This window comes from Saccopteryx bilineata, chromosome 4, assembly GCF_036850765.1.
Source record: "Saccopteryx bilineata isolate mSacBil1 chromosome 4, mSacBil1_pri_phased_curated, whole genome shotgun sequence".
Lineage (NCBI taxonomy): Eukaryota > Metazoa > Chordata > Mammalia > Chiroptera > Emballonuridae > Saccopteryx > Saccopteryx bilineata.
Genome location: NC_089493.1, coordinates 161,225,015 through 161,244,277, shown reverse-complemented (window position 1 = coordinate 161,244,277; position 19,263 = coordinate 161,225,015). Strand labels below are relative to the sequence as shown.

The window sequence follows — 19,263 nt, the reverse complement described above, 5'->3', positions numbered from 1 at the left end:
TCGTGGACCGGTACTGGTCCGTGGGCCATTTGGTACTGGTATGCAGAGAAAGAATAAATAACTTACATTATTTCCGTTTTATTTACATTTAAGTCTAAATGATGTTTTATTTTTAAAAAATGACCAGATTCCCTCTGTTACATCCATCTAAGACTCACTCTTGATGCTTGTCTCAGTCACGTGATACATTTATCTGTCCCACCCTAAAGGCTGGTCTGTGAAAATATTTTCTGACATTAAACCGGTCCGTGGCCCAAAAAAGGTGGGGGACCACGGTGATAAAGGACTTCTATCCAGAATACATAAAGAACAATTACAACTCAATAATAAGACAAACAATGCAATTTAAAAATAGGCTAAAGGGCCTGACCAGGTGGTGGCGCAGTGGATAGAGCATCGGACTGGGATGCGGAAGGACCCAGGTTCGAGACCCCGAGGTCGCCAGCTTGAGCGCGGGCTCATCTGGCTTGAGCGAAAAGCTCACCAGCTTGGACCCAAGGTTGCTGGCTCCAGCAAGGGGTTACTCAGTCTGCTGAAGGCCCGCGGTCAAGGCACATATGAGAAAGCAATCAATGAACAACTAAGAAGTCGCAACGCGCAATGAAAAACTAATGATTGATGCTTCTCATCTCTCTCCGTTCCTGTCTGTCTGTCCCTGTCTATCTCTGCCTCTGTAAAAAAAAAAAAAAAAAAAGCTAAAGAGGCCCAAGCCAGTTGGCTCAGTGACAGAGCATCAGCCCAGCATGTAGATGTCCTGGGTTTGATTTGCAGTCAGAGCACACAGGGAAGCGACCATTTGCTTCTCCATCCCTACCCCTCCCCTTCTCTCTCTTTTTCTGTCTCTCTCCCTCTCCTTTCCTCTCCCTGCAGCCATGACTCCAGTGATTAGAGCACACTGGCCCTCAGGTGCAAAGGATGGCTCCCTTGAGCCTCTGCCTGAGGCACTAAAAATAGCTTGGTTGCAAACATCAGCTCAGGAAAAGGATTGCTGGTTGGACCTAGTCAGGAATCATGCAGAAGTCTGTCCCTCTATCTCACCCTCCTCTCACTTGAAAGAGATACATACATACATACATACATACATGCATGCATGCATACATACATATACACATACATAAAAATGGGCAAAAGATTTAAGTAAACATTTCACCAAATAAGTACATAAACATTTGCTACAGCATTATTTGTTAGGGAAATGCAAATTATAACCACAGTAAGGTAACACTTTACACCCACTAGAAAGGCTGTAATAAAAAAATTGAAAATAACAAGTGTTAGGAGTATGTGGAGAAAGTGGAAGCCTACTGGTTAAGAATGAAAAATGGTACTGCCACTTTGGAGAAACCTGGCAGTTTTTCTTATGTACTTAACTTACCATATGACTCAGAAATTTCACTCTTAGGTATCTACCCAAGAAAAAGAAAAACAGTGACCACACAAAGACTTTTATGCAAATGTTCATAACAGCATTGTTTGCACTAACCAAAACCTGGAAACAATTCAAATGTCCATCAACTGGTAAATGGATAAACAAAATGTGGTATAGTACATCCACATATTGGAATACTTGTTCAACAATAAAAAACTATAAATACATGCAAAAACATGGATGAACCTTAAAAACAGGATGGTAAGTGAAGGAAGCCAGATACAAAAGAATGCACAATATGAGATTCTATCTATAGGAAATGTTCAGAAAAGGTAAATCTATAGAAACAGAAACAGATTAGGTCTCTGAAGTTGAATCTGGGAAGGTGAATAGACTACAAAATACACACAAGGAATAAATATTTTTATTTATTTATTTATTTTTGTATTTTTTCTGAGGTTGGAAACAGGGAGGCAGTCAGACAGACTCCCGCATGTGCCCAACCAGGATCCACCCAGCACGCCCACCAGGGGGCGATGCTCTGCCCATCTGGGGCATTGCTCTGCCACAACCAGAGCCATTCTAGCACCTGAGGCAGAGGCCATGGAGCCATCCTCAGCGCCCGAGCCAACTTTGCTCCAATGAAGCCTTGGCTCCAGGAGGGGAAGAAAGAGACAGAGAGGAAGGAGATGGGGAGGGATGGAAAAGCAGATGGGCGCTTCTCCTGTGTGCCCTGGCCAGGAATCAAACCCGGGACTCCTGCATGCCAGGCCGATGCTCTACCACTGAGCCAACTGGCCAGGGCCACAAGGAATATTTTTAAAGAGTTATGGAAATGTTCTAAAACTACATTGTGATGATGGTATAAACTTAAAATGGATGAATTTTATGGTATATAAATTATACCTCAATAAAGCTGTTTTGAAAAAGTTAAAAAGAAGTAAACAAACAAAAGACCAAGAATAACATAATAAATATGCTGAGTATTTCTTTTACCTCTACTGGATATACTGGGCATAATCTGAGGAATCATGTTATTGCTTGTTGTATCCATGGGCTGGGAATTATCTTGACCCATCTGATCATCTGGTGGCATATAGGCGGGAGGAGGAGTATCAGCTAAAAGGAAGAAAATAAGACAAGTTAACGTCCCTCCAAAATAGTTCAAGTCTTCATCCTGCTCATAGTTATTCTTAAAGCTTTTAAAAATTCGTAAGTTTACTAGCAGGGTTTATTATTGAATATCACAGACACACAAAAATGCAAGATGCTATCTCAGGACAAGGGAAAAGGAAAAAGCACAACTATGAGCTACTAAAAACCTACTGTAAGCCCACATATACTATATTTGGGACAATCCAAAATTCACTAAAATAGAATTCAAGGTCAAGAATTTTGCCCTTATTTGCTTAGAATCATATGCTTGGTGAAACTCCAACTACTGGAAATCAATCTGAAGGACACCATTATCCTAGCCTGGGTGTGTATCTACAGACACTTTTAAATAATCAAACTTATCACATACTGTATACTGTTATTTAAAACTGGAAAATAAAGCTATGCTCCTTTATTATATTGCCTTTACTTTATTAATATCCTTTTATTAATATATTTTATTATATTGTCTTTCTTATTATGAAGACATTTGCCATAAACACTAAGAGTAGTTGTCTAGTTTTTTGCAATGTCCTAAAATGACATTGTGCCCTATTAAATGACTAGGTAATTTTCTCTGGAAACTGAATGTTAACTAGAAAATCTTTCAAGTTCCAACACTTTTTTTTTTTTTTTTAAAGAGACACAGAGTCAAAGAGAGGGATAGACAGGGACAGACAGACAGGAATGGAAAGATGAGAAGCATCAATCATTAGTTTTTCATTGCGTGTTATGACACCTTAGTTGATTGCTTTCTCATATATGCCTTGACCGTGGGGCTATAGCAGACTGAGTAACCCCTTGCTTGAGCCAACGACCTTGGGTCCAAGCTGGTGAGCTTTGCTCAAACCAGATGAGCCTGCACTCAAGCTGGCGACCTCGAGGTCTCGAACCTGGGTCCTCTGCATCCCAGTCGATGCTCTATCCACTGCGCCACCGCCTGGTCAGGCTTGAGTTTCAACAGTTATGGTTGAAATTCTTCCCAAAAGCTACAGTTATACTTCATCTCAGCAATTATAAACACTGAGGAGCCAAAGCTTGCAGCTGTCTCACAAGCAGGCTCCTCTTGCAAGGGTTAGGGGAAAGCCCAGAATCAGACAAAGACCCACAGCTGAGCAAAGGTGCTCACCCCTGCCCTCAGGGCCAAGGCTTGCGGCCAGGGGCGTTGCATAACCCCACCCGCGGGGATGGGCGAAGGCCGAGGCCACCGAGGCTTATACACCCAAGCATGTGATCACAGCCCCTCCCGTGAAGGAGAGGCGGAAACCACAGCAACAGCCCCAGTGGGCTGGCACCAGCAACACCCATACTCGAACACACTAGGTAGCAGCAGCAGAAGGGGTGGCAGGCCTGCAGACAAACCACAACTAGGGAACACAGAGGCCACACCTAGTGGACTCCAGTGGCCAAAACCTTCTTTTATACAGACAAAATGAGAAGGCAGAAAAATGCAACACAAATCAAGAGAAATCCCCAGAAAAGGACCTGAATGAGTCAGATATAAACAAATTACCAGATGCAGAGTTTAAAATAATGATTGTTAGGATGCTCAAAGATCTTAGAACAATAGAGGGTCATTACGAACACCTAAATAAAGACATAGCAAATATAAAAATGGACATTGAAACAATAAAGAATCAGTCAGACATGACAAATACAGTATCAGAAATGAAGGAATAGAAGGAATTAAAAGCAGGATGGATGAAGCTGAGAATCGAATCAGTGAGTCAGAGGAGAAGATAAAAGAAGGCACGGAAGCAGAGCAGAAAAGAGACTCAAAAAGTCTGAAGAAACTCTAAAAGAGCTCTGTGACAACATGAAGAGAAATAACATCCACATCATAGGGGTTCCTAAAGAAGGAGAGAAAGAACAAGGTATAGAGACTTTGCTCAAACATATAATAGCTGAAAACGTCCCTAAATTAAGGCAGGAAAACGTCTCACAAGTTCAAGAAGCACAGAGAACTCCATTAAAGAGAAACCAAAAGAAATCTACACCAAGACACATCATAATTAAAATACCAAAGTTAAGTGATAAAGAAAAAAATATTAAAATATCACATAGAAAGGAGTCCCCATAAGGATGACTTCCGACATCTCAACAGAAACACTTGAGGTCAGAAGGAAATGGCAAGAAATATTCAAAGTAATGCAGAACAAGAGCCTACAACCAAAACTACTCTATCCAGCAAGGCTACCATTTAAAATTGAAGAAGAAATAAAAAGCTTTCCAGACAAAAAAAACCTCAAGGAATTCACTACAACCAAGCCAATGCTGTAAGAAATGCTAAAGAGCCTGTTATAAACAGATCAAAGGAAAAAAAGAATATAGCAAAAAAGGAATACAGTTTTAAAGAATAAAATGGTAATAAACAACTACATATCAATAATAACCTTAAATGTAAATGGATTAAATGAGCCAATCAAAAGACATAGGGTAGCTGCGTGGATAAGAAAACGGGACCCGTACATATGCTGTCTATAAGAGACACACCTTAAAACAAAAGATGCACATAGACTGAAGATAAAAGGATGGAAAAAACTATTTCACGCAAATGGAAATGAAAAAAAAGCTGGGGTAGCAATACTTATATCAGACAAAATGGACTTTAAACAAAGGCTATAGCAAGAGATAAAGCAGGTCACTACATAATGATAAAGGGAGCGACCCAACAGGAAGATATAACCATTATAAATATCTACACACCTAATATAGGAGCACCTAGATATATAAAGCAGACTTTAATGGATTTAAAAGGTGAGATCAACAGCAATACTGTAATAGTAGGGGATTTCAATACCCCATTAACATCACTAGATAGATCCTCAAGAAAGAAAATTAACAAAGAAACAGCAGACTTAAAGGACATATTAGATCAACTCAATTTAATAGATATCTTCAGAACCTTTCACCCTAAAGCAGCAGAATATACATTCTTTTCAAGCGCTCATGATACATTCTCTAGGATAGACCACATGTTAGGGCACAAAAGCGGTCTCAACAAATTTAAGAAGATTGAAATCATATCAAGCACTTTCTCTGATCACAATGGCATGAAACTAGAAGTCAATCACAACAGAAAAACTGAAAAATACTCAAACACTTGGAAACTAAATAGCATGTTATTAAATAATGAATGGGCTAACGATGAGATCAAAGAAATACCTTAAGAAGCTAGAAAAAGCTCAAATAAACAACTTGACCCTGCATCTAAAAGAACTAGAAAAAGAACAGCAAGTAAAGCCCAGAGATAGTAGAAGAAAAGAAATAATAAAGATCAGAGTGGAAATAATTGACATAGAGGCTAAAGTAAAAATACAGAGGATAAATGAAAACAGGAGCTGGTTCTTTGAAAAGGTAAACAAGATCGATGAACCTTTAACCAGACTCACCAAGAAAAAAAGAAAGGACTCAAATAAATAAAATTAGAAATGAGAGTGGAGAAATAACAACTGACACAACAGAAATACAAAATATTGTAAGAAAATACTAATGAAGAACTGTATGCCAAAAAACTAGACAACCTAGATGAAATGGACAAATTCCTTGAAACATATAATCTAACAAAAATTAACCTGGAAAAATCAGAAAACTGTAAACAGACCGATTTCAACAAATGAGATTGAAAGTTATCAAAAGACTTCCAAAAAAGAAAAGTCCTGGGTCTGATGGCTTCACAAGTGAAGTCTACCAAATATTCAAAGAAGAACTAACTCCTACCCTTCTCAAGCTATTTCAAAAAATTCAAGAGGAAGGAAGACTTCCAAGCTCCTTTTATGAGGTGGGCATAATTCTGATTCTAAAAACAGGCAAAGACAACACAAAGAAAGAAAATTATAGGCCAATATCCCTGATGAATTTAGATGCTAAAATTCTTAACAAAATATTAACAAACCGGATCCAGCAATATATGAAAAAAATCATACACCAGGATCAAGTGGGATTTATTTTTGGGAGGCAAGACTGGTACAATATTCGCAAATCAATCAATGTGATTCATCACATAAACAAAAAGAAGGAGAAAAACCACATGGTAATTTCTATAGATGCAGAAAAAGCATTTGATAAAATCCAGCACCCATTCATGATCAAAACTCTCAGTAAAGTGGGAATACAGGGAACATACCTCAACATGGTAAAGGCCATCTATGACAAACCCACAGCCAATATCATACTCAATGGGCAAAAATTAAAAGCAATCCCCTTAAGATCAGGAACAAGGCAGGGGTGCCTCCCTTCACTACTCTTATTCAACATAGTTCTGAAAGTCCTAGCCACAGAAATCAGACAAGAAAAAGAAATAAAAGGCATCCAAATTGGAAAAGAAGAACTAAAACTATCATTATTTGCAGATGGTATGATATTGTATATAGAAAACCCTAAAGTCTCAGTCAAAAAACTACTGGACCTGATAAATGAATTCAGCAAGGTGGCAGGATATAAAATTAATACTCAGAAATCAGAGGCATTTTTATACACTAACAATGAACTGTCAGAAAGAGAAATTAAGGAAGCAATCCCCTTCACTATTGCAACCAAAACAATAAAGTACCTAGGGATAAATTTAACCAGGGAGATTAAAGACTTGTACTCAGAAAATTATAAAACATTGATAAAAGAAATCAGGGAAGATACAAACAAGTGGAAGCATATATGTGCTCATGGTTAGGAAGAATAAACATCATTAAAATGTCTATATTACCCAAAGCAATTTATAAATTCAATGCAATAACAATTAAAATACCAATGACATACTTCAAAGATATAGAACACATATTCCAAAAATTTATATGGAAACAAAAGAGAACACGAACAGCCTCAGCAATCTTGAAAAGGAAGAATAAAGTGGGAGGTACCACACTTCCAGATATCAAGTTATACTACAAGGCCATTGTACTCAAAACAGTCTGGTACTGGCATAAGAACAGGCATATAGATCAATGGAACAGAACAGAGAACCCAGAAACAAACCCACACCTTTATGGACAACTGATATTTGACAAAGGAGGTAAGAGCATACCATGGAATAAAGACAGCCTCTTCAACAAATGGTGTTGGGAAAATTGGACAGCTACCTGTAAAAAAAAAAAAAACTAGACCACCAACTTACACCATTCACAAAAATAAACTCAAAATGAATAAAAGATATAAATGTAAGCTGTAAAACCATGAGCATCTTAGAAGAAATCATAGGCAGTAAGCTCTCTGACATCTCTCGCAGCAATATATTTGTCGATTTATCTCCACAGGCAAGAGAAATAAAAGACAGGATAAACAAATGAGACTATATCAAACTAAAAAGCTTTTGCGCAGCTAAAGACAATAAGAACAGAATAAAAAGACAAACTACACAATGGGAGAACATAATTTGACAATACATCTGATAAGGGGTTGATAACCAAAATTTATAAAGAACTTGTAAAACTCAATACCAGGAAGACAATCCAATCAAAAACTGGGTGAAAGAAATGAATAGACACTTCTCCAAAGAGGACATACAGATGGCCAATAGGCATATGAAAAAATGCTCAACATCACTAATCATTAGAGAAATGCAAATTAAAACCACAATGAGATATCACTTCACACTAGTCAGAATGGCGCTCATCAACAAAACAACACAGAATAAGTGCTGGTGAGGATGTGGAGAAAAGGGAACCCTCCTGCACTGCTGGTGGGAATGCAGACTGGTGCAGCCACTGTGGAAAACAGTATGGAGATTCCTCAAGAAATTAAAAATCAAACTGCCTTTTGACCCAGCTATCCCACTTTTAGGAATATACCCCAAGAACACCATAGCACTGTTTCAAAAGAAGAAATGCACCCCCATGTTTGTGGCAGCATTGTTCACAATAGCGAAGATCTGGAAACAGCCCAAGTATCCATCAGTGGACGAGTGGATTAAAAAGCTTTGGTACATATATACTATGGAATACTACTCAGCCATAAGAAATGATGACATCAGATCATTTACAATAACATGAATGGACCTTGATAACATTATACTGAGTGAAATAAGTAAATAAAAAAAAAACTAAGAACTATATGATTCCATACATAGATGGGACATAAAAATGAGACTCAGAGACATGGACAAGAATGTGATGGTTACGGGGTGGAGGAGAGGACAGGGAGGTTGTTGGGGGAGGGGAGGAGCACAAAGAAAACCAGTTAGAAGGTGACGGAAGACAACTGGGGAAAAAAAAAAGAAAAAAACTATAAACACTGAATATAATTCGTCTTTACCCCAAGATTTATACAAGATACAGTTTTGAGACAGAGCTACAATCAGAACTAAATCTAGGACAAAGAATGAAAATTAGCTTTTGAACAAACTGAACAGCAAGTTCAACAGTTCATCTTTAAAAGCGAAAAACAAAAACTGCACCAATTGCTATTTTGCTGCAGAGAAGCACAGAGGATATACCGACATACAACTCCACCTGCAAGAGGCATTCAAATAGCTGAAGAAGTGACATAAGATGTGTCGGTACGTGACATGACAGGCCATTAACAAAAGTTAGAAACTTTATAAATCATTACCTACTTATCTTTCTTCAGGCTAATCAGTTCATCAGTAATCTAATTAAAGGTAACTGGTTTATTTTAACCTTCCAAAGTCTAAAATGATTTGAGAAGCAACGTAGTAAAGTTAAAAAAGCACAGACGTTAAAGTCAAGGAAACTTGAGTCTGAACCTCATTTATTATCTGTGCGAACTTAGGCAAGGTACTTTGTTAAAGACTTAGTTTAGTATCATCCTTCCATCAGTAAAGCAGGAATAATATCTAACTCACACAGTTATAAAGATTAAACTTAATGTAATATCTTTCCTTACAATATTAGTTCCATAAAAGGCACTCAATAAATGGTACTTAGTATTATAAATTATATGGAAATAGTTTTTAAAATGGTATTTGGCAAAATAAAATCCAAAACTCTTCTGTAAATCACTTATCAAAAGGAGCTAGCTCTTGGCATCTAACAGTTCACCCAGAGGGCCAGCAGTTTAAGAACAGTTGCTGATTCTCAAGGATTACTTTTTATATCAATAAAATAAATCCTTACCTGGGAGCTGAAATGGACTTCCTGGTCCAGAACTTGCTGGGGAGTTGGGATACGTGCTGCTAGCAGGGGAAGGGGGATAGGGGCTATTTGGAGATAAGGGAAAGGGAGTGTTGTTGGGCTGGTGGAAAGAATCTGGAAAAGTTGCATTTTGTGGCATGTGTGGTTCATTGTGGCTCAGGTTTCTAAACTGAACCAGAAGGCTGTGTTGTGGATTGAATTCATTATGACGAGGCACTAATACTGGAGGTAAAACTGAAAGACAAAAGTCAAAAGTCATCTGTCAGCAGTGATTAAAGCAAATACTCCATGCACAGTAAGGCGTACACAGAAAGGATTCAGGAAAGACTGTGAATCTATTAAACAATTCACTTTTAGGAAAGACTGCTTTATAGAACCTTGAATCTATTTACATAATAACTAAACCAAAACTCTCAAGCATTTCGTGTGTATAAAGGACTCTGGAAGACAGGAAACCCAGAAATGATAACACTCCTGTTCTTCAGGAGACAAGGCATATTTTAAAACAACCATAATATAAAAAATTAATGCAATGAGAGTTCAACAAAGGTGGGTACTCCCAGCTGTCAATGAGTCAAATATATACTATGGAAAAGACAGCATCTGATTGGACCTTAAAGAACTGGTAGGATTTCACATGGGAATGCTAAGGGTGAGGGGAACCAAGGAGGAGATGAGAAGATTACAGGAGGGAGAGAAGAAAGGATAACCTGCACAGCCACAGAACTGGGAAGGAAGATGGAGAGACTAAAGTTGAGATTGGCTATACACTGTATAGGTGTCCTGAAAGACTTCATGTTTCCAATTTTGAATTTTCATGTTTCTTAGTTTGAAAAATTTCACAATTTTGAACTTCAGTCAAGTTTTTCCCTACTCAAAGTAGTAACCTTTACTATGTAGAAGTCCTTCTTATGCAGAAGTCTTCATTCAAAATCAGTTTTCTAAACATGACCATAATAAAAGTATATGCAATAAAGCTGAAACATGTTAGAGATACATTTTTTTAAATTAAGTGAAAGGCGGGGAGGCAGAGAGACAGACTTGGTCATGCACCCCGACCAGGATCCACCCAGGCAAGGCCACTAGGGGACGATGCTCTGCCCATCTGGGACCACTGCTCCGTGCTCTGAACAGGAGCTATCTATTTCAGTGTCTGAGGGGAGGTCAAAGAGCCATCCTCAGAGCCGGGGGCCAAATTGCTCAAACCATTTGAGCCATGGCTGCAGGATGGGGGGAGAGAGAGAGAGAGAGAGAGAGAGAGAGAGAGAGAGAGAGAAGAGGGAGGGGTGGAGAAGCAGGTGGACACTTCTCCTGTGTGCCCTGACTGGGAATCTAACCCTGGACTTCCATACACTGGGCCTACACACTACCGCTGAGCCAACCAGTCAGGGCTAGAGAGATACATTTTTTAAAAGATAGACTTTAGCCTGACCTGTGGTGGTGCAGTGGACAAAACATCAACCTGGAGCACTGAGGTCACCAGTTTGAAACCCAAGGGCCTGCCTGGTCAAGGCACACAGGAAAAGCAACTACAAGTTGATGCTTCCTGCACCTCCCCTCCACCCCATATCTCTCTCTCTCTCTCTCTCTCTCTCTCTCTCTGTCTCTCTCCTCTCTCTAAAAATCAATAAATAACATCTTTAAAAAATAATAAAAATAAAAGATAAAATTTATTCAAACATTCACTTTTTTAAAGACCCAGGCGATCAATCATATACAAGCACCTGATTACCTTTACATATAAGAAACAGAAAAAAACTTATCTTCTTTAAACTCTTATTGCACCAATTCAACTCTTTTACAACTTTCCTATATTAGCCAGTGTAATTTCACGTCTGAAAATCTCTTTGATTCTGACATCATTCAGCAAAAATACTGATCTATTTTTAAGTTAACTAGGTCATACTTCTCCTCCCAGAAGTAGGGATGTACCTGAAGAAACAGAGGCTCTTATTTGTACTCTTTGTCTTTTTATTTTATTGAACTAGTGTTGTAATTATGTGGTTAACGTCTGTTTACGATTGTTTTATTCTACTGTGTATTACCAACTGCTGTCCCTCTCTCAGAATGATGGGACAGCTGCCAGTAGAGAGTAGAAAGGGCATTAAACAGTGAGAATTTCTGTTTAGCTAGCTACCAATCTGGAAGACCTAGTAAAACAACTATAGTATACTTAAGAATTCAATCCAGTAAGGATCCCTTTACTTTTTAAGGCAGAGCTAAAATCACTGACTTCTCTTGTACATTTTCTCTTGTACTTCTTCTATGCACATTTTTTAATAATTATTTATTTTCATCCAAAAATAATACATGAATAATTTTTAAAAAATACTAGAGCCCTGGCCGGTTGGCTCAGCGGTAGAGCGTCGGCCTAGCGTGCGGAGGACCCGGGTTCGATTCCCGGCCAGGGCACACAGGAGAAGCGCCCATTTGCTTCTCCACCCCTCCGCCGCGCCTTCCTCTCTGTCTCTCTCTTCCCCTCCCGCAGCCAAGGCTCCATTGGAGCAAAGATGGCCCAGGCGCTGGGGATGGCTCTGTGGCCTCTGCCTCAGGCGCTAGAGTGGCTCTGGTCGCAACATGGCGACGCCCAGGATGGGCAGAGCATCGCCCCCTGGTGGGCAGAGCGTCGCCCCATGGTGGGCGTGCCGGGTGGATCCCGGTCGGGCGCATGCGGGAGTCTGTCTGACTGTCTCTCCCTGTTTCCAGCTTCAGAAAAATGCAAAAAAAAAAAAAAAATACTAGAGATTAAAACACAACTTCTAAGCCTCCTCCCATACTGCTTCCAGAGCCAAAAAATATAAACTTTTAGCCATTTTTTCTAATACTTTATGTATTGCTAAATAATATGTTTATATTACTATTATTGATGTAAGATATTATTTGTAGACTCACTGTTATGGCAATGAAATAGCTTTCTTACATTATTCCATCCCATTTCCCAAAATAAAGCCACATTAATAGTTTTTAGTTAAATTAATATGTTTATATTATATATAAAGATTACTCATTGTTGAGCTAAGTATATACTATGATTATATTTTTTTCCTGAACAATGCTTTTACTACAGTAAATTATTGCCTTATTCCTTCATTTGTTTAATCCTAATATTTCCAGAAGTCCAACAGATCTGTCAAATTCCTATCAATACTATTTTCAGATGCCACAAATAAAAAAAACTATTGATTCCATCTTCTCCCTAGATTCTCCATCCTTTTGCTAAAATCTCTGGTTGCTACTTTAAGTCTCCTACAGATCTCAGTCCTTGGACTTCCCCTCCCTCCTCCTGTTAGATCTCATTTTGTGAACCTCATCTTCCTCAGCTAACTTCCTAAGAAACAGTGTACAAGGAAGGTAGATTTCAGCCCTGGCCTATACACTAAGTCCTGTCTTTATTTGTCTGCAGACAGAACACAGAACTGATGACTTTTTCTCTCTATTTCGGGGCCAATGCTTCATTTTCTTCCAGAATCAGAAATGCATTGAGAAATACAATATTCTCATTTCTAGTTCTTTCTATGTGTTCCATATTTTATCTCTGGGAGCTTTCCAAATGTTCTTTTCATCACTAAAACTTCATGTGTGGGTTTTAAATCCCTGGGCCCTTTCAATTTTCAGTTCTGAAAATCATTCTAGCAGTATTTGTGATAATTTTCTCTCTGCCATTTTCCCCTATGCTCCATTTCTAGGATTATTATTTTGTTTGAATGATATTTGACTTGAAATTCATTATGAACCAGTTTAATATTTTAATCTATAACTTTTCATGCATTAACTCATCTAATCTTCATAATGAACCTATGGGGTAGGTATTATTATTCCCACTTTAAAGATGAGGAAATTAGCCTGACCTGTGGTGGCGCAGTGGATGAAGCATCTACCTGGAACACTTAGGTCGCCAGTTCAAAACCCTGGGCTTGCCCGGTCAAGGCACATATGGGAGTTGATGCTTCCTGCTCCTCCCCCTTTCTCTCTCTCTCTCTCTTCTCTAAAATGAATAAACAAAAATAATTTTAAAAAAAAACCTCACTAGCCTAACCAGGCAGTGGCGCAGTGGATAGAGCATCGGACTGGGATGTGGAAGACCCAGGTTCAAGACCCTGAGGTCACCAGTTTAAGCGCAGGCTCATCTGGTTTGAGCAAAGCTCACCAGCTTGGACCCAAGGTTGCTGGCTCAAGCAAGGGGTTACTCGGTCTGCTGAAGGCCCACGGTCAAGGCACATATGAGAAAGCAATCAATGAACAACTAAGGTGTCACAACGAAAAACTGACGATTGATGCTTCTCATCTCTCTCCGTTCCTGTCGGTCTGTCCCTATCTATCCCTCTCTCTGACTCCCTCTCTGTCTCTGTAAAAAACAAAACAAAACAAAACAAAACTCACTTAAAAAAAATGAGGAAATTAGTCACAGAATGGTTAAGTAATTTGCCTACTGTCATACCAGTATATTGATAAAATCATGATTTAAATCCAGAAAGTTGGCCTGACCTGTGGTGGCGCAGTGGATAATGTGTCGACCTGGAAATGCTGAGGTCGCCGGTTCGAAACCCTGGGCTTGCCTGGTCAAGGCACATATGGGAGTTGATGCTTCCAGCTCCTCCCCCCTTCTCTCTCTCTGTCTCTCTCCCTCTCCCTCTCTCTTTCCTCTCTAAAAATGAATAAAGAAAAAAAAAAAAAAAAAAGGAAAAAAAAAAAAAAAAATCCAGAAAGTTTAGTTCCCGAATCCAGTCTTAACCACAAGACAACACTGCCTATTAAACACTGAACTACCTGCGTTGGTCCTTTATTCTTTTCCAACTGTCTTCCATCTTTTAAATATTTTTGTAATACTTTCTTGCTCCACTATGTATTAACAATATGATCTTAAATAAGTCACTTCCCTTGGTTTCCTTACCTGTAACTAACTAGGTTCTAAAACGTTAGTACCATTTGCTAACCCTCTGAAGAAATAACCTCACAGTATTAGAAAAATACATAGTCCATAACTGCTCGATAAATGCTCATTACTATTACTGTTACTGCTACTACCACTTATTAATACCAGTACCATAAAGTGATCCATCCTGCATCACAGATGCTTGACTAACTTGCTTAAGTATACGAGAGCTATGACTCAGGCTTTTCCATAGAATGAATCAGGGTTGAGAAAAACAAATTATAAAGAACATGGCAGCCTGATCAGGTGGTTGCACAGTGGAATAGAGTGTCAGACTGGGACACAGAGGATCCAGGTACGAAACAACGAGGTCGCCGGCTTGAGCATGGGCTCATCAGGCTTGAGCACAGGCTCACCAGCTTGAGTGTGGAGTCGCTGGCTAGAGCATGGGGTCATAGCCATGATCCTCCATGGTCCCTGGCTTGAGTCCAAAGATCGCTAGCTTGAAGCCCACGGTTGCCGGCTTGAGCAAGGAGTCACTTGCTCTGCTGGAGCCTCCCTCCCCGGTCAGGCACATATGAGAAAGCAATCAATAAATAACTAAGGTGTTGCAACAAAGAATTGATGCTTCTCATCTCTCTCCCTTCCTGTCTGTCTATCCCTATCTGTCCCTCTCTCTGTCTCCGTCTCTCTCACTAAAAAACAAATATGGCATTTCTATTAGGGAATTATAAACCACACCCTGGTTATGAGGGAATACACTAAATTCTTAGACCTTTCTACAACTCCTAGAAAATATCATGCTGGAGAGTTTTCAAGACCACATTTCTCTATAAAATCCTCAATCTTCCTTTATTTATCAATTCCTGCAGGATACAGGTCTCCTAGGACTCAACAGGAAATTGAGAATCACCTCAAATACCAACTGGCAGCTCTAAAGCCCTGAGACTGAACTTCCCCGACAGCACCGGCACTGCTACTATTCTTTAGCTAGTCTCCCCAGGCAGTGTGAGTGTCACAGCCTTTCACCATCTTGGGCTGGTATTATCTCCCTGTGAAACCCAGTGTGGCACAGACACCAAGTGACCCCCAGCTCTCCCATCTCTGTGCACATTCTTGCATAATCCCCTCCCCCTGAGTATAATACCTGTGATCTGCTTCTAACCAACAGAACATGGCAAAAGTGACAGGATGTATGTGATTAACATTCCATAAGAATAAAATAACCTTCTAGCAAGAAGACCCTCTCTTTCTTACCAGCTTTGAAGAAGTAAGCTGTCATGAATATGAGCTACCTATGAAGAGGTCATTGGAAAGCAAATGAAGGCAGCCTCCAGTGACAACCAGCAAGGGTTCAATACCCTGGAAGGAACTGAACTCCATCAACAATCATATGAGCTGCCAAGCAGATCCTCCCCCAACTGAGCCTCAGATGACACCCAAGTCTGACCAACACTTTGATTACAGTATTACAAAGGATGCAGTTAAGCTGGCCTGGACCCCTGACCCACAGAAACTAAGAGATAATAAATGTGTTAAGCCATTTAGCTTGTGGTAATTTGTTATACAACAATAGACAACTAATGTACCCAGCTAGTATCTCAACTTATACAATCTCATTCATTATAAGATCTAGTTACTAGGCCCTGGCTAGCTGGCTTAGTGGTAGAGCATGGGCCCAGAGTGTGGATGTCCCAGGTGCAATTCCTGGTCAGGGCACACAGGAGAAGCAACCATCTGCTTCTCCACCCTTCCCCTTGTCACTTCTCTATCTCTCTTCTCCTCCCACAGCCATGGCTTCAAAATCGAAAAAGTTGCCCCCAGGCACTGAGGATGGTTCCACGGTTTCCGCATCAGGCGCTAAAAAAAAAAAATAGCTCGGTTGCAGAGCAATGGCCCCAGATGGGCAGAGCATCACCCCAAGGGGGCTTGCTTGCCAGGTGGATCTTGGTTGGGGTGCATGCAGGAGTCTCTCTGCCCTCCATTGCTCTCAATTAAAAAAGAAAAATTTACTGAGCATCATCTATAAAGTGCCAGATAATAACACTATTCTAAGCACTGGGGATGTAGTACGGAATGAGACAGAGGAGGTTCCTCCTCGCATCAGCCAATAAACAAAATAAATATCGAATACAGTGTCAAGTAATGATGGGGTATCTGAGCAAAGACTGAATGGAGAAAATGTGCTATGAAAAGATCCTGGGAGAAGAGTACTCTAAGTAGAGGAAACAGCTAAAGTAAAAAAGAAAGAAAAAGCTCAGAAGGAGTATGACAAGTCCAAAGAACAGAGGAAGTCTGACAGATCATGCAGAGTCTTGTAGAAATCTGTTCTAGTGTGATAGAGAGCCTCTGAACTATTTTCAGCAGGGACTGACATGCTATCATATATATTTTTAAGTATCACTGTGGCTGCTATGTAGAAAACAGAATGGGTTGGAGAGGGATAAAAAGAGGCAGAGATATCAATCAGAAGACTAGGGAAGTTGACAGACAATGATGTCCTACTCTGGAGCAGTGTTGTTAGATAGTGAGCAATGATATTACCAAGATATAGTCCGAAGGTACAGCAAACAGCATTAGCTCATAGCTCAAATAAAGGACTTGAGAGAGAAATAAGAGATGACTTCTAGGTAGCAATGACATGAATGCTGGTGCCATTTCCTTGAATAAGGAACATGAGAAAAAAAATTACTTGGTGGGGGGAAAAAATCAAAAGTCCTACTTAGACATTAAATATGATATGCTCTTGGACATATTCAAGTGAAGATATCAAGTAGGCAAGTGGATATAAAGGTCTAAATCTCAAAACAAAACCTGACTCTGGAGTTCTAAATGTTAGCATAAGCTAGTTTATAGATGGTTTTAATACATGTGACAGCATGAGAGCACATAGAGGAAAAAGAGCTGGGGAAATTGTCTAAGGACTGGGCCCTGTGAACACAAGAAAATAAACCAACAGAGATTAAGCAAAAACAGCCAGTAAAGTAGGAGAACCAAGAAACTGTAGTGTTTCAGAGGCCAATAAAAAAAAAAGGTTTGAGTGGGAGGGAAGGAGAGCAACTGTATCAAATGATGAGGACTGAGAATGCTCCCTCCTCTCCATTTGTATGAAGGCAGACACTAATGATCTTGATCTTGACAAGTCAAACAGTAAGGAAGAAAGACTAACTGGAGGAGTGTCAAGAAAGAATGGGAGGAAAGTAATGTGAAGATAATAAAAATGGAGACTCCTCTAAGAGAACTAGAAGAAATAGTGCAGAAGACTGGGTGAGAGGAGGTGTAAATGAATCAAGGCAGGAATTCTTTTTTAACTTTCATTTTAGGATGGGCAATACTATGACATGCTTATATGGTGTAACCAACAGTCTATAGAGAGAAAAAATACAATGCTGGGGGGAAAGGTGATAACTATAGGAACGAAGTTCCTGAAGAGACAAAAGGGAGAGGGACGTAGTATGCATATGGTGCTTAGCCCTTAGAAAATACAGAGACAGGTCATCCACATGAATGGCAGAGTGTACATATAACTGAATCCTTAAGGTGAACAATGAATTAGAATAAGCCACTTGTAAGCTATATAATCTATATATAAAAGGCTGAATTCAAAATCCAGTATTCCTTCCAAGATAAAACCTTTAAGAAGGAAAAGCACAAGGCTAAACTACTAAATCCAGTTAAATACAGTAAAAGAGAAGTTTTTTAAATTCTTCTCCGGGAAGTAAAACCTACCTGGACTCTCCACTCTCTTATAGTGGTATGGGTTGATACAAACTTCTTTTTGCTTAGATCCAAAAGGAAATTCACAAATATCCAATGGTTTTAGCTCATGATGACTCTGCAAATCAGGCCAGCGCCAAACACGACAATATATGACGTGGGGTAAGCCTTTTCTGTGAGAAACTTGCAGGCGTCCATCTAAAGACCTGGGAATAGTGACACATTTGCTTGGCTGTCCTGGACTGCTCAAGGCTTTCTCCAGTTCCTCCATGGCACCCTTTTTCTTTTTTAGCTTTTTCACCAAAGCATCGACTGCCTTTTCTGCCCATTTCTCCTCTTCATCACCTTGCTTCCAGCCCAACAATCGCTTTACTGCTGGACTAGTAAAAGAAAACAAGCTGGCCATTGACGTCATTTGATATAAATCTTCAGAGACCTTCCTGCAACTCAGAGTCAGTGACCACAGATCACAGATGAAAAGTCATATACAAGTCCTAAGCAGAAGTTCCAATTGAAAAGGAGAGAGTGACATTTATCTTCATAAGTGCCATAAGCTTCTTTCATTGGTTCAAGTCCTGAAAGAGAAAGGAAAAGGATAAGATTCCTAATTTAAATGAATGCAATAAACATACATTAAAATCAATATAATTGAAAAGTACGTTATTTTTAAATAACAGAAAAACACTACAAAATAAAACCAAAAACCTAAGTCTAGAAAAAAAAATTTCTCTAAACTACTGTGACTACTCAATTCCTTCTTAATATGAAAAATTCAAGGGCAATGCCAAATAATAACCAAAAGCAAAAAACAGGTTGCTCTACTTTCTATGTATTATCCCCCAAAAAACAGCCTCTTGATTTGAATTCCTTTAGCCATGCCTGATAGCCCCCATGTGGCGTTCTAAGGGTTGATTCCAAAGTTCTTTCCTTCATTGAAGCCCATGTTACACGCGCTGTGTCAATTCTGACCATAGTATGTCCTGATCTGAGTAAGTCTGAAAAGAAAGCTAGCTCTTCCCTCAGGTCATTATTCTCTTTAAAATGTTTGCCACAGCAGTAGAGCG

At 39.5% G+C, this 19,263-nt stretch overlaps 1 protein-coding gene across 6 annotated transcripts in view; it reads right to left on the bottom strand.

The window, feature by feature from the left end:
- SMAD5 (SMAD family member 5) overlaps positions 1-19,263 on the bottom strand; it is a 76,144-nt gene that overhangs the window by 28,708 nt on the left and 28,173 nt on the right. For 5 of the 6 annotated variants that reach the window (XM_066272538.1, XM_066272537.1, XM_066272542.1 and 2 more), the window contains 3 exons: positions 18,212-18,774; positions 9,592-9,843; positions 2,366-2,488 (listed from right to left, as the gene is read on the bottom strand). In XM_066272538.1, the coding sequence (XP_066128635.1) occupies positions 2,366-2,488; positions 9,592-9,843; positions 18,212-18,614 (778 nt within the window). In that variant the 5' untranslated portion in view covers positions 18,615-18,774. The remainder of the gene's footprint in view (positions 1-2,365; positions 2,489-9,591; positions 9,844-18,211; positions 18,775-19,263) is intronic. The other variant, XM_066272543.1, reaches the window with a different exon arrangement.